At 39.6% G+C, this 13,564-nt stretch overlaps 1 protein-coding gene across 6 annotated transcripts in view; it reads left to right on the forward strand.

Moving 5' to 3' along the window:
- Positions 1 to 13,564, forward strand: part of PLCH2 (phospholipase C eta 2) — a 111,166-nt gene that overhangs the window by 66,672 nt on the left and 30,930 nt on the right. For 5 of the 6 annotated variants that reach the window (XM_075437186.1, XM_075437180.1, XM_075437182.1 and 2 more), the window contains 5 exons: positions 1,332 to 1,478; positions 1,826 to 2,069; positions 2,628 to 2,757; positions 8,358 to 8,528; positions 11,428 to 11,521. In XM_075437186.1, coding sequence (XP_075293301.1) covers positions 1,332 to 1,478; positions 1,826 to 2,069; positions 2,628 to 2,757; positions 8,358 to 8,528; positions 11,428 to 11,521 — 786 coding nt within the window. Of the gene's footprint in view, positions 1 to 1,331; positions 1,479 to 1,825; positions 2,070 to 2,627; positions 2,758 to 8,357; positions 8,529 to 9,784; positions 9,855 to 11,427; positions 11,522 to 13,564 lie in introns of those variants that run through there. The other variant, XM_075437184.1, reaches the window with a different exon arrangement.

Below are 13,564 nucleotides of genomic sequence, written 5' to 3' on the forward strand. Positions count from 1 at the left end.
GTTAGGATTGTTTGCACGCTGGAGGCAGCTAATCTGGGTAAGTGTTCATAGAACTGAGCTTCTGAACCTAAGGTGCTTACGAGTAAATTACAGATCTTCCATAGTGTCAGGTTATGGGCTACAAATCCAAGTTTGTTAGCATTCAGTTTTTTTTCTAACTCGGTCATAAAGAACTATATTTAAGTGATATTTCTGATCCACTTTAATGTAAATGTGGGGATTTACTCATAATATATGTTACAGGACAGAAAAAAAGATATTGATAGTTTTTTATACATACTTACCCTTCTGTTATCTGAGTGCCTCACACAAAACATTGATTAGTGTAAATAGTATCTGCTCAGTAGTGTTCTTTCGGCTTCTTCCTAAGAAGAAAATTTCGGAATCTTTTTAAGCACAGTAAAATGCTATTTATATTACAGAAGGCAAATCAAAATAATGCCACCTTCTGCTTATTAAGATTTTTGTTCGGCTCTACATTTACCTGACTGGTGTAGGATAAAATTACTGTTTTTGACCCTAACTGTAGATGTCTTTATAAGAACGTAGCCTTTGGAGCTAGCTTCGTCTTTGCAGTCACACACTGCAGTCTAATCACCTTCTTGCTGTTAAATTTGAAGGCAGTGAAAATGGTTTAACTCTTAAGCTGTCTGTACGTAAAAGCCTTTGAATTATTTTTAGGGTTCCTAGAATGCTTTTGATGACCAAGTTGGGTAATTAGATATTTTTTTTAAATTAGATTTGGGATAGACAGAATGCGAACTACACTGCTTCATAAGAAGCTATGGTGCTTCTGAATGGTGATACTGCTAACAGGAACTCCAGAATTTTCAGACTTATGTGAAAAAAAACTTACTGAAGTTATGCCACAAGGTTACTTGATGTTTAAGAGGCAAAAATGTGAGGCTTAATGAAAATAACTCCTGATGTGGATGGAACCATGCTAGTTTTCACTGGCCAAGGATCTGAGCTTCCAGGTGAAATTTCATACTGTGTCCAGCACCGAGTTTTACATATTGTAGGAGCTCAAATTCAGCATTCGGGATGGTCTTAAGAAGTCTTGTACCTTGCACCAATTCCAACGTATATATGTTTCATACCTATTAATATGGGAATGAAAGCTTTCACATTTACAGAGAAGTCCACAGTTGCCAAGAATCTTTCTGACTTTGATCACATAACCTGACCTCTTATAGTAGACAGTACAGGAGATCTTACCCTTTGTCTTGAACTATTAATTTGGCAGCTGCTCGATATGTTTGCTTCCTGTAAAGGCGATTTTAAAGGGAGCAAAGTCTCACTTACTGATATCGCTTTATTTCTCTCTTCAGTGGAAAAATGTATGTGTTGCATGCAAGCTGGTACCCAAATGATCAAGCTCCGTGGCAGTTCCAAAGGGTTGGTCCGCTTCTATTACTTGGATGAGCACAAGTCATGTATTCGCTGGAGACCCTCTCGAAAGAATGAGAAAGCCAAAAGTGAGTGTCAACCACAGAACCTTTCTTCTGATTCCTTGTAGGATCCTGCCCTCTTATAAACGAGCGTGAAGGATTTGGTTCATTCACAGGTGATCAAGAAGAAAGTTTTACTTGAATTTAAAGGGCAGTACATGATTTTATGGTTAATAGTTTCTGAAGATTAAGCTGCTGTTGTTAGCTATGCAGGTTGCCGTAGAGTAGTATGTTGTGAGTTGCAGGCAAAACCTGGGTGAATTGGGGACCGTACAATACGAGGTTTGGGTCCCTTCTCTACACGATAAATGCATCCTGTCTGGCCTAGGGCATGCACACAGTCATTAACAAACTACATGCTTTTGTCATTCTAGTTTCTATCGACTCTATTCAGGAGGTTTGCGAGGGGAAGCAATCAGAGATCTTTCAGCGCTATGCCGATGGCAGTTTTGATCCCAACTGCTGCTTCAGCATCTACTATGGAGACCATATGGAATCTCTTGACCTGGTATCTTCCAGTGGAGAGGAAGCACGCACCTGGATCACAGGGCTAAAATACCTGATGGCAGGGATCAGTGATGAAGACAGCCTTGCAAAACGCCAAAGGACCAGAGACCAATATCCTTCTTATACTATCTGAAAGTATTTCCCGGTGGTGGAGAGCTATCAATAATAGCATAGGAATTCCTTTCAGTATTTGTTTTACTAAAAGGCAGCACTAGGCTCAACGCTTCACAGCAGTTCCTATTGTATTCTCTGTTTCCAGAGACAGAAAGAGAGGAGTCCTTGAAGAAGGTTGTTCTGAGCAAGATTTGGAGATGAGAGACTGGAGTGGATTGAAAAATATACAGGTATATTCCTTCACTGTTACTCCCTGTGTAGAGCTATCCATTTCATTTGATTATACAGGACAAAGTGTTTTGCAACCTTGCAATTTGCTCAGAAGTTAGTTCTTCTGTGCTGTACTATGGGTAAATAGCACGTGTTGCATGTTGAGCAAAGCAAGTCCAGAAACTGATACTGAAATAACAAGTACAATTATATTATATATTACCTTGAACTTTCTTTCATCCCCAGTCTCCTATACAGTCTTCCCTAACATGAAAAAAATCATATATACATAATGTTGAGTAATATCGCTTGATACTCCATGCCGTTCCTTAACTCCTGTTCAATGTGGTTGAAGCAGACATTTGATGAGGCAGATAAAAATGGTGATGGCAGTCTGAGTATTAGTGAAGTGCTCCAGCTAATGCACAAACTGAATGTGAACCTACCCCGACAAAAAGTCAAGCAAATGTTTAAGGTAAGAAATGAAAATGTGTTTTTTTCTAAAAGAACAAGGATTGAGCTGCTGGAGAATTAACATGAAACCTAATAGGAGACATTGTAAATACTTTGGCAGCTGGTTTGTTTCCACTCTGCTGAGAGATACTACACAGTCCATTTGGTAAATTCAAGAGAGCTCCAAAAACACGTCATAGATAAATTGTTATTCATAGAAAAAGGCATTACACCTTCTGGTGTTATATAACATGACGACACACAGTACAAAGACTGCTTTTTTGCTATGCTTGTTGATCTGAAACTCAGTCGAGTTTCCTCCTCTGATTACGTTCTTTCTAATAAATATCCAGTAAAGTATCCAATATCCTCCAGTAACTGGTACTAATAAAATATCCAGTGTGCAAACTTCTGTATCTGTTATGTTTTCTGCATTGCTAAGAGCTATTTGTTTGACATTGCATTCTACTGACCTTGACTCAATTTATTGAGCAACTGAACTATGGAGATGTTGTATGTATGTATGTATGTATGCTCTTGTAATCAAGAAGTCTGTTATGTGAAGGACCTAAGCAGAAGTTGAATTGGTAGCTTTCAGCATGGTGAACTCCCACTACACTGAGTCAGGGACATCTCAGCAAGATTTTCGAGCAGCTCTGGTATTTTAAAGTATGTTCTGTTGGAGAGGCTGAGAGAGGTTGTTTCAGAGAAAACTAAGTACTGGAATCTCAGCAGCACTGAAAGGGATCAAATACCCATCTACCAACGGCTCTCTAGACATTTGAAATCTGTCCAAGGCATTGTATGTAGCTGAATAGGTAAGTTTTGCCTAACTTAAGGTGGAGAAATGTTATAAGCCCAATTTCACAGAACTGAAGCGGGAATAAGTGAATTGCCTAAGGTCACACAAAGGTCTGTGGCAAGGAAAAGGTAATCCTGTTCTCTGTTGGTGCTTGGAGACTGAGCCATCTTTTATTCTAAGCATTTACTGGGCATTTTGCAATCAATTGAAGACTGACCAAAGATTTCTTAAAGTTCATGTTTTCATTTTCCAAAGCTTTTCTTCTTGTTTTGAGATATTTTTCGTGGTTTGATAAAGTACTTATGGAATGAAACTGCCTGGACACATATCTTTTCCTTCTGCTGTGTGCCTAGAATACCACTTTGAAACAAGTAGTGCTTTTGGTATTGCCGAAGTGTTAAAATTCCTTTTTTTGTTTTTAATCCTACTTTTAATGCACTAGGTCAAGAACATTAGAAAGCTGTAGTTCTATGAAATAGAAACCTGAAATCATATCAGAGTCTTTGGAATCATTTTACTGATTCATGGTAGTAAACGATTGCTCTCCTTTTGACATCATCTCTGCTAAGATGTAGAAGTTAGGCTCTTAATAATTTAGGAAGGATCTGTGCCGTTCTACCGAATTTAGTATTCCCTAGAGAATTACCTACCTGTATGTGAAATTGATCCATATAGCGAGGGATAATAAGAAGTGTAAACCCTAAGCTTCAAGGTTTAGATGGTGTTAAGAACTTTGAAGGAAAAGCACTTTCATTGATGACAGCCACGAATTTTACTATTCTTTTGCAATGGAACAATTGTATAAAATAAAAAGAGACAATCAGCTGAGGCTTTATGATACAATTTATAAATCTTGTGCAAATAAATTTTAGTCTGGGGGCTCTAGTTCCTAAATAAACTGCCAGAATGTTGCATAGCTCAGTGAGTCTGTTGTGCAGAACTCATGGAAATGTAGTCTCCTGCACAGTATGGGTAGCTTTGTGCGGGATCAAGGAGAAGTTAAGAATAGTGGTGGTCAGCATGACTTCTGATAAGTATTTTAACATGAAATTGAACAACAATTACATGTGTACAATTGGATGGGTGATTTTGTATTCAGTTTGGACATGGAGCTGTCATTCTTGTATTGTAACTTATTCCTGGGAAAAGAAAGGGAGGCAAAATTATCTTTTTCCTTGGTTAGAAACCAATGGAGCCACTGCATTTTGCCACAGACAATCTTTAATAGCCCACTTTATGGCCTTTTAACTGTAGCAGAAGAGTGTTAGAGAATAATTTGGGAAAGGAGTTTAACTTGGAAATCTGCTGACTACTTTGGGGGAAAAAATTGGCCTTGAAACCTTCCTTCTCTTCCATGGCTGTATGTATTTATTCTAATGCCTCTGGGTTGAAAATGTTTTTAACTTATATCTCTTTCTGCTCTCTCTTTAATCCCACTGACAGCTGATGCTGAAGCCTGCCTGGTTGCATCTTATGTGCAATCTAAATTCCTTTGTGGGTCTGCAATCGTAAAATATGCTCAGATGGAGCATGGAAAACAGGATAACTCTGCAAACCACTGCAACTCAAGGTTACGGGGAGGGAAGGAAAGGCTATCGGAAAGTTTCTGGTAATCGGCTGATACAAGTTATCCTAGTGTATGCATCAGGCTAATATTTTACCCATCATTTGGGTGGGTTGTTATTTAGGAGCAGAAAATCCTGCAAAAAAAGAGTTTGCCCCTAGGGAGGAAATTTAAACAGAAGTTTAGCAGTAGACTTTAAATACTTGAATGTTTCTTCTGTATGCTACTGAATAAAAGAGAAATAAAGGCTTATAGCACATGTATGCCCCAGGAAGCTGGGTGCTCCTTGCTCTTGGGCTGCTCTTACTATGCTAGCCCGCATTTTGATTACCATCTTCTGTTTCTGTTGCATAAAATTTATGGGGAGCAGAATGAATTTTGAAAGTAGATTTGTCCATGCTGTTGCGCACTGTTGCATTTTAACACCATAGATATTTCCAAATAGAAAAATAAATTTTTTGAATTGCATGAAATGCTAATCACCAGGAACTTGCAAATACCCTCTCCTTTGCTTTTGCATGTGGAGAAGAAAAAAGGTCAGTTTGTGTCTTTCGCTTCTGCAGGTGATAAATTATCCAACTGATGGATTAAGACCTGTAGGGTTATGACCCTAAAAAATTTTACGTGAGGCTACTGCACTAAACATCAGTTTGTGCAACACAGATGTCTTCTACCAGCTGAAATTTCTTTAAATTCCCGAAGTACTGGCTGTTGGGATGAATGGTTGTAATCTGTCTCTGCAAGAGTATATGCTACTGTGTTATGTCCTGGTTGTTTCCATACACCAAATTGTTACCTCCAGGGTGCAGGCTGTACCTTATGAGAATATTGGAGGTGAGGACTTTTCAGCTATTTTAATTTTCCTGATGAAGCTTCTGGACAGAGTATGTATCTACCTTAAAAAACATAATGCACATTTGTGGTAGTGCAGCGACAACATTTAGGTGCCTGAAAATCTCACAGTTCGAGTGGCAGCTGTTTGGGTGCTGCTTCATGTTTAGTACAAAGTCATGCTAGCCTAGCGAGCACTGGATTTTCAATAATTCAGTACTGGGACACAATCCAGGCTCAAAAGCCTTTGAGAATCGTGCATGTACAGCTAGAGAAAACAAGGGGCTTTTACATGCTGCTACTTTTTTTTTTCATCTTCCGTTTTTTTCTTTCATACCAGCAAATACTAGGCTTATGGATGTAGCTCAGTGAAGAATGGATTTTAAAAACTCATTAAAAGCAGTAGATTAAAGTGACTCTCTTTCCAGGATGAACCATTAGGTGTGATGCAAGCTAAATAGAAGAGACTGGGTAAAACTTTCCTGGGAAAAAAACGTGTTCTTATTGTACGCTGTGTTGCGATTTTACTGTTTGTAATCAGTGACAATTACTACACATATTGGGTGCTTTAGAAATGCTATTAACAAGGAAGAATAGGTTTACTTTTTCCACATGCAGTGTATGTTTGAAACTGAGTTGGTCTCAACTGAAAATATAATTGCTGTTTGATAGCTTAGAAGCAGAATATTAAGCAGCCTTGAAATTAAAAATCAAGTCTCTCAGTTAACAAAACAGCTACACCAAGTATTTTAACATATAATAGTGTATATTATAGGTAGGTCTTGAAGAAAGTTACCTTGAATATTAATTTTTCTAGTGTAAAACGTAGTGAGTCATTTAAAAAAAATCCTGCCATAGTTACAATGGGAAAAGCCATTTTTATTAGCTACTTCTTGCACACAAATGCATCCATATTTTCACCTGGGGCTCATTTCTAAAGGACCTTCATCTATGACTTCGTGACTCCTCATTCCTCCAGTCACTTCCTCCGTCGTACTGTCAGCTTTGGTGTTGTGGCGGATACAGGCGCTGCAACTGCTGTGGTGTGAGACTGGAAAAGAGACAAAATACTGAGGGCTATTGAGGCTAAATCGTAGGGAGCCAGTGCAGGGTGTCCTTTGGGAACGAGGAAAGAGAAGGCAGTTAGTGTAAGTTTTTAAAAATTTCTGTGGGCGTATTAGAATAAATTGTGGCTATGGCAGTACTTTGTTCGTGGGCAAATAACTGCAAATTGATGCCAGTTTGCCGGGACAGAAGGGCTGTGTGAAGGCTTCTCAGTGCTGCTGTCCATGGGTGTGAGAGCTTATTATCAGCGTTTTCCTCAACTGATACAAGTGCTTATGTACGGCAGTACCTGAAAGACATTTGGTGAAAAAAAATGGTGATTTGGTAAAAATTTGCCTGATTTATTTATTTTTTAATTTTGTGGCCTGAAATGTGCTTAAACATGTCTACAGTGAAGGTGAGCAAAGCAACTTCTTTATTGAGAATAAAGTAGGGAGTGCCAGAGAAGCTTTTTTTCATAAAATATGCGAGTGTTGTCTATCCTGTTTGGGAAACTTTGCAGCTTTCCTTTTGCATACTTTCCCCTGGCAGAGTTTCTCATTCATTTTTTCATGCTTCTAAGAACAGACTTTTAGGAAACACAGTAATTCCATCATCTCTCCTCCAAATAGTTATATCATCGGGTGTATCTCATTGTGATCAGACTTTCACAAGATTTCTTTGAAGAAATTCTGTCTCCACTGTGTGCAAACAGTAAGTAGTATTGCTGATACAACTGAGGGTGGTTTGGATCACAGGCTGGGGCATCTGGCCCCAAAAAGTAAAGAACCAAGAAAAGCACATGTTGTAGGTGATAGATATACCAGATAATATAGTATCATTTACTGATGATTTTTTTCTTTACTTGCAAAATTATTATCCTTGCGGATCTATATAGTTGATGGACATAGATTTAACAGATATCCTCCCAAATCCTGAATATAAAATTGATTTCAAGATGACTTGGGTTCTAATGATCTTCTCAAGAAAACATGAATGGGTAATTCTGCCAGACATGTGCATATTCTCTTCTATGTCACAGGGTATGCCGTCTTACTTCGTTGCCATAGATGGAAGAAATCCATCAAGCAGGGGTCCCTGTGCAACAATAAAGACCTTAAAAGTTGTTTCTTGGCTCATGCACTAATGCGTACATTTAAAAGGTTTAAAGGGGAAAGCTGTGCAAAGCATTTGTATGGCAAGCATCAGCCTGATAATCTGTTCTAGCAGGCCATACAGTGAGTAGCCATGTCAGGCAGCATCAACCTGCATTTAATTTCACTGTTGCTTTTTTCTCATGGAGGAGTTTGTTTATTTAAAGTTTGTTCAGGCTATTGCTGGGCAATTGGGTATCTCATTGCCTTATTGCTGTGTAATGCAGGAGGCTGACACGGATGATAACCAGGGCATGCTGGGCTTTGATGAGTTCTGCGCCTTCTATAAAATGATGTCAACACGACGTGATTTGTACCTGCTAATGCTCACCTACAGCAACCACAAGGACTACCTAGATACAGATGACCTGAGACGCTTTCTGGAGACAGAACAGAAGGTAGGCCCAAGCCAGGAAAAGACTTCCCGTCTGCGTGCCTTCCTGTTTGCCATCGGGGATGCATTGCCTTTTAACAGAGGTGGGAACTTTGTTGTCATGCATGTGAACAATAGACAGTCAGATGCCTCTGGATTTTCATCTCGTAGGCTGGCATGACTATTTCTTGAACCTTCTTGTTCTGAGTACCTCTTTTTTCTGTAGGCTCTTTTGTTGTGCCCCTAAACAGAGTCTCTACAGTTTCTTTGTTCCTCGTGTGTTCTTTTAGGACAATTCCATCAGTATCTGTCTTTTCCCAGTATTCAGCACCCTGGTGCACAGATGCTGTTTCTGGCTCTGCTTTTGACTTAGTGCATGGTGCATGATGAGGCACTGAATTACTTTGTCACACTATCTCAGTTTGTAAAGTGGAAGATTATGTCTTTGAAGAGTTGTTGAGAGGGTTATTAATGTCTGGGAAAGTTTTCTGAGGATATACAGTAGCACATATTAAGTTTTCTCTTAGCGCTCCATTGCTGGAGTGAGTCTTAAAGACTATTTTTCCATTTCGCTGATCTGAAAGAGGTGAAATATTTTTGTCTGACAAACCAGGTAGTCTGTATATGCCCTGTATAATTGTATGGGGTAGGGAGTGGCAGTGACAGCAGCCAGTAGATAATGGTAAGCATGATATTTAATGTTGCTCATGAATCTGAGACATTTTACAGCTCTTCAGAGCTGTTACTTCATAGCTTTATAAGCTTTGCTATTCAGGTATTGAAGTGCACCTATACATTGTGCTTATAGTGTTTTATGCACATTCAGCAAAATACCAGCAAACTATGTGCTGTGTTGCAGTAACTGCTGTCCACTTGGATCACTGTATTTAACAACAGGGCTAGCCTACATCAGTCACATTAGAAATTTTGTCCATCACTTGTGCACACTGAAGTTACAGAAGTCCATTTTCTGACAGTTCATATATGTTTTCGTCAGAAAAGGAAACTGGTGTTGATATATTCTTATTTTCTAATGGTAGAAGATAAAAGTTTCTTGTCTCTGTATGTATGGCACGCCACATAAACGCCCACTGATCTGCTTCCTCCGTCACTGACTTGAAGCTTTGTGGCACTAGGAATCTTTGTAACCAAGCTACCTGGAAGCCTGACACTATTACTCCTATCCCAAATGCCCTTTGGTCAGAACAGTTTTTGTCTTTCTGGTGATTTGGCAGACCAGAAAATGGCAAGGCATCTAACTTCCGTACCACGAGGACATTCACCCGTTGGAACTGGTTGCCTGGAGAGGTTATGCAGCCTCCGTTCTTGGAGGTTTTGAGGACCAGACTAGGTAACGCCCTAAGCTAACTGATGTGACCTTGTAGTTGACCCTGTTCTGAGCAGGATTTTGGGCTGGATAACTTCCTGAGGTCCCTGAACAATCCTGTGATCTTTCATCTAGAGGCTTGTGAAAGATCCTGAAGTGAGAAAAAATAGTTGTACAGCAAGATGCAGTCGGTGCAGGAGCAAATGCATTGATTCGTCTTTGCCTTTTCCCTCTCATGATCTCTTTTTAAGCTGCATGTCTGTAAATCATAAATATCCATTCGTTTCAAATGTTGTCTAAGAAACGAGTGAGTAAAAAAGCCACCTCTCTGGCAGTTATCTTTTTAGATAAGTGGAGTATGTTTCCATTTCATTGGTCAATTGATCCTCCAGATGGCGAGAGGAAAATGACCACTCACCACAGGACACAAATCAGCTCAGCTCATCACTGACGTGGACGACTCGTGCCTGTGGCACTTCTCTCCCTTGCCTAGCGCTACCCTTTCTCATACAATATGTACAGGGAGAACAAATGTTCACCCTGGCCATTCGAAGCTGCACCAGAAAAACCTTCTGTTCTTCTAGAGCTTTATCTTTTGAACCCAGCAAACCTATATTGTACAGGCAAATAAAGGGTTAGGGGTCTTTTTCTTCCTCTTCTTTTACTGTATTTATTAGGTTTTAAATTACCCCCAGAAAAGGCATTGATCTGCTAGAAGATACGCTGGTGATTTCATTTCATTTCCCCCTAAGCAAAGATTCCACATTGCTGAAACAGTCATCAGCTTGTCCACTTTATTGGCAGTCCCCTCTGATGACAAGGGCTGTATTTTCATGTATCATGTACAGCATCTGATGGGAAGGATTTGCTGGACCACTTAGGACTAGAACATTAAATAATAGCAGGGAAAATAATTAGAGGATAAATAAACAGTAAATAGCAGGAATATTAAATATTTGCACTAAAATTGAATTATGGAAACATTGCAAGTTAAAAAAAGCTACAGCTTATCATAAATGGATCATTTTATAAGCAACAACATTTACAGACATCTATTTCCCTTTGTACTCTTTTTAATTTGCGAATGCAAAGCAACCTTGAAGCTAGCAGACTTCCTCAAAGAGCTTTCTGAGAGCATTATGTCCTGATTCTCTGTTACCCTGCTAGTAACTGATCTTTCTGTCTGCTGCATAAAGATGAACCATTTTCTTGTTTTATTTTAAAGTAAAAATCCTTTGATAATGCAAACTAATCCCTTAATCCTACAAGAGAAGAATTCCCATTGGTTTGTGACAAAGCTTGTTCTGTTTGGATGCTCTGTGTGCCTAAAAACACTCTAACCAGATCTGACCTACAAAGCAGAACTCTGTCTGTATTGGCTGTCGTCCGGCAGCTGCCAATAGGACAGAAACTTCTCCCAAAGCAGTCTGGTTCTGATCTGACCTGACACTGATTGACAGGAGCGAGAATCTCACTGGTAACTGGAAATCCTTAGTACCACTATGGATAATCGGCCAGCTGATAAACTGTATACAGAGAAAAGAGCGAAGAGAAGCTGTGATTACTAGTTAACACTTCATTTTTGCTGCTTTTACAGATGACAAATGTGACTAAAGAGCACTGCCTGGAAATCATCAGCAAGTTTGAACCATGCCTGGAGAACAAGAAGGAGGGGGCTCTGGGGATTGATGGTAAGACTGGTGTAGCTTTAGTAGGAAGGAGGCAAATGTTTAAAAGCTTATGAGAATATCGCATTCATTGGCATAATGCTTTTCAGTAGGTTTGGGGTTTTTTTTTAATATGTATTATTTGCTGAGGAACCTAAAGGGAAATTGGTACTCCTTGGAAGATTTCTAAAGGCACAGATCATGATGAAGCAGCAGTCATTGAAGGTCAGCTGGAGCTGGATGTGTCGTTGTTTGTGCTGTTGGAAAATACAGTAGAATTTAGTTGCATCATTCCTGCAGGTATTTTTGGAAATCCTGTAAGTTTTAATAAAAGGAGTGATCTGATGCAGAGTAAACTTGTGAAGTGGGATGATAGATGAAATTTGTCTAGAAGCATGCTTTCATGACCTCTGCTGTAAAGCCTTCACTGTGAATATAATGATGCTGTACCATCATGATGGTAGCTGTTATATTGAGGACTGCTTCTAAATTGTTTCCCCTAAATAGTAAACCTTCTGCCAGGTCTTATTGACTCCAAGGACAGAGTACATTCCTCAGGAATTAGATTCTGTGCAAAAGTTCTAGGACCTTTTGAGAACCTCTTCCCTCTGAGGGTGACGGAGCACTGGAACAGGCTGCCCAGGGAGGCTGTGGAGTCTCCTTCTCTGGAGATATTCAGGACCCTCCTGGACAAGGTCCTGTGCAGCCTGCTGTAGGTGACCCTGCTTCGGCAGGAGGGTTGGACTAGATGACCCACAGAGGTCCCTTCCAACCCCTACCATTCTGTGATTCTGTGAGAATCAGTCTTGTTCCTTTCTGTGGGTGTGTGTCATTGTGGAAAAGTGGCAAAAGATAAGTTCAGTTTGTTTTACTGCATGAAGAAGTGGGTAGTTTCTGGTATATTGTGTAAGGTGTTTTGGTTTGGGTTTTTTTTTTTTTTTCAATAAGTGATGGTTGCTTAGGATGGATTCATGTCCGTTCTACCTTCAGACTAAATTTTCAATTTATTTTAAAGCTTATACTAATGCCAAGTGAGTGTAGCAGATGAGATATTAATATATTTATTTTATGGTGCTTTACAGTCAGTGGCAATCACATAAATAATGAATAATTAGGTTTATTATCTTGCCTTCCTCATAGCTAGAATAGTAAGACTAGGCTTTTCAAACAATTGTAGTTTGTCATACTGGAAAAAAGAACTTTTAAAAAAATAGCCTGATCTAGATAATTGCTTTGCCTAAGAATGGACAAGAAAACAGTTGCGAGTTTATGGGTTAGGATTAGAGAGCAGTCCAACATGACTGCTGCTGCACGTTCTGCTGGATGTCTGCTGCAGATCTCCTGATCAGGAGGAAGTAAAAGGTGAGGTCAATTTGAGACAACTGGGAAAAGCTTCATGTTAGCAGGCTCTGCTCCTTATGGGAGACTTTAACCACTCCAGTATCTTGCTGGAAGTGCAACAGAACAGAACGTATCTGATCTAGAGCTTAACTAATGCAGGAGATTTCTGGAGTGTTTTGATGATAGCATCCGAACACAGGTGACTGAGGAGCTGAAAAGGGGCACACTGCTGGACTGAGTACTGACAAAGAAGAAAGAACTGCTTGAAAAACAGAGATATATATATCTGCATGAAGATATACATCTATGCACGTGTGTGCACACGCACAGAAGTTACAGAAGTTATTCTTTTCTTGTCTGTGTGTGTAGCTGAGACTTTAGATTCCTCTTGTCTTCCAGAAAACAAATTGATTGTTGCCTAGAGAGACTGAAATACAACAGCTATGGAAACTGAAGCTGTATGTTTATTCCTCAAACTGGTACAGCCCAGACAAGAGCATCCTGCCCACACTTTGAAGCACTTCAATAGCAGTAAAATAATAATACAGTGTCCTTTGTTCATTCATATTCATTCACGTATCTGTAATGGAAAGGTCCCTTCAAACCCAAACTGTTCTGATTCTAGGATTGCCTTGCGTCCACAGTTGTGATGGCTTTTAGCATGAAGTACCTTGGACTGGCCTGTGACAATTAGCCTGTTCAACGTAGTCCTGCGAAAAACCTCTT

Source organism: Opisthocomus hoazin, chromosome 16 (assembly GCF_030867145.1).
Source record: "Opisthocomus hoazin isolate bOpiHoa1 chromosome 16, bOpiHoa1.hap1, whole genome shotgun sequence".
Taxonomy (NCBI): domain Eukaryota; kingdom Metazoa; phylum Chordata; class Aves; order Opisthocomiformes; family Opisthocomidae; genus Opisthocomus; species Opisthocomus hoazin.